Consider the following 880-nt stretch of genomic DNA (forward strand, 5'->3'; position numbering starts at 1 on the left):
GGGACACCAATGGCACCAAACCCTGTGTGTGCTCTCGGCTGTCAGAATGAATTGTCTGTCATTGCTACCCAAATATGCATATAAAATACGAATTGCACAAGCTTCATCATGTAATCTCACCCTCACCATGGCCCATGTCGAGAGCCACATCATCCTCATCGAATTTCTCCATCTCTTCATCATCATCTTTGAGCAGGACATCTTCATCTGATTTATCCATCTCTACCCCGGCGTCCTCCTCCTCCTCCTCCATATCATCATCCTGCTGTTCCTCAGCCTCCGCGTTATCTCCATCCTCCTCCTCAGCCTCCATGCTTTCTCCAGCCAGATCTTCCTCAAGGTCTTCGTCGCCCATGTAACCGAGGCCGGCTCCATCCTCGTACTGTCCTTCAGTACCGTTGGTACCGGCGGACAGCGCCTCCTGATCCAGAGCGGCCTGCAGCCGGGCCATCAGCTCAGCCTTCAGCCCTTTATCGGACAGACTCCTTTTCTTCAGCTCGTCCTTCAGCTCGTTCACTTTCAGCTTCTTCACATTCACTGAGCTCATCTTGCCGTTTTAAATCGTTTAGATGTTCTACCCCAAATGTATGAAATGTGAACAGGAAGCACAGGTTATGAACGGACTGTCCAGAGACGCTCGATGCGGTCACTGATGGGCAGCAGTCGGAGCAGAACGGGGCCAGTTCAGCTTTATATAATCTACCGTAACGCACACAATATATGCGCAAACTACCGTAAATATCACTATATAAACTGATAATAAAAAATGTGACTTTGGATCACAGAACCATCATTTTACGAATTTGTTAGGATATTACAATATTTGGCCGAGATACAACTAATTAAATATCTGGAATCTGAGGGTGCAAAAAAAAAAAAA

At 46.9% G+C, this 880-nt stretch overlaps 1 protein-coding gene across 1 annotated transcript in view; it reads right to left on the reverse strand.

The window, feature by feature from the left end:
* Positions 1-646, reverse strand: part of hnrnpua (heterogeneous nuclear ribonucleoprotein Ua) — a 12,361-nt gene extending 11,715 nt beyond the window's left edge. The window contains exon 1 of the mRNA XM_073827553.1: positions 121-646. Within this exon, the coding sequence (XP_073683654.1) occupies positions 121-547 (427 nt within the window). The 5' untranslated portion in view covers positions 548-646. The remainder of the gene's footprint in view (positions 1-120) is intronic.
* Between the last annotated feature and the right edge of the window lie 234 nt (positions 647-880).

Source organism: Garra rufa, chromosome 21, assembly GCF_049309525.1.
Source record: "Garra rufa chromosome 21, GarRuf1.0, whole genome shotgun sequence".
NCBI classification, from domain to species: Eukaryota; Metazoa; Chordata; class Actinopteri; order Cypriniformes; family Cyprinidae; genus Garra; species Garra rufa.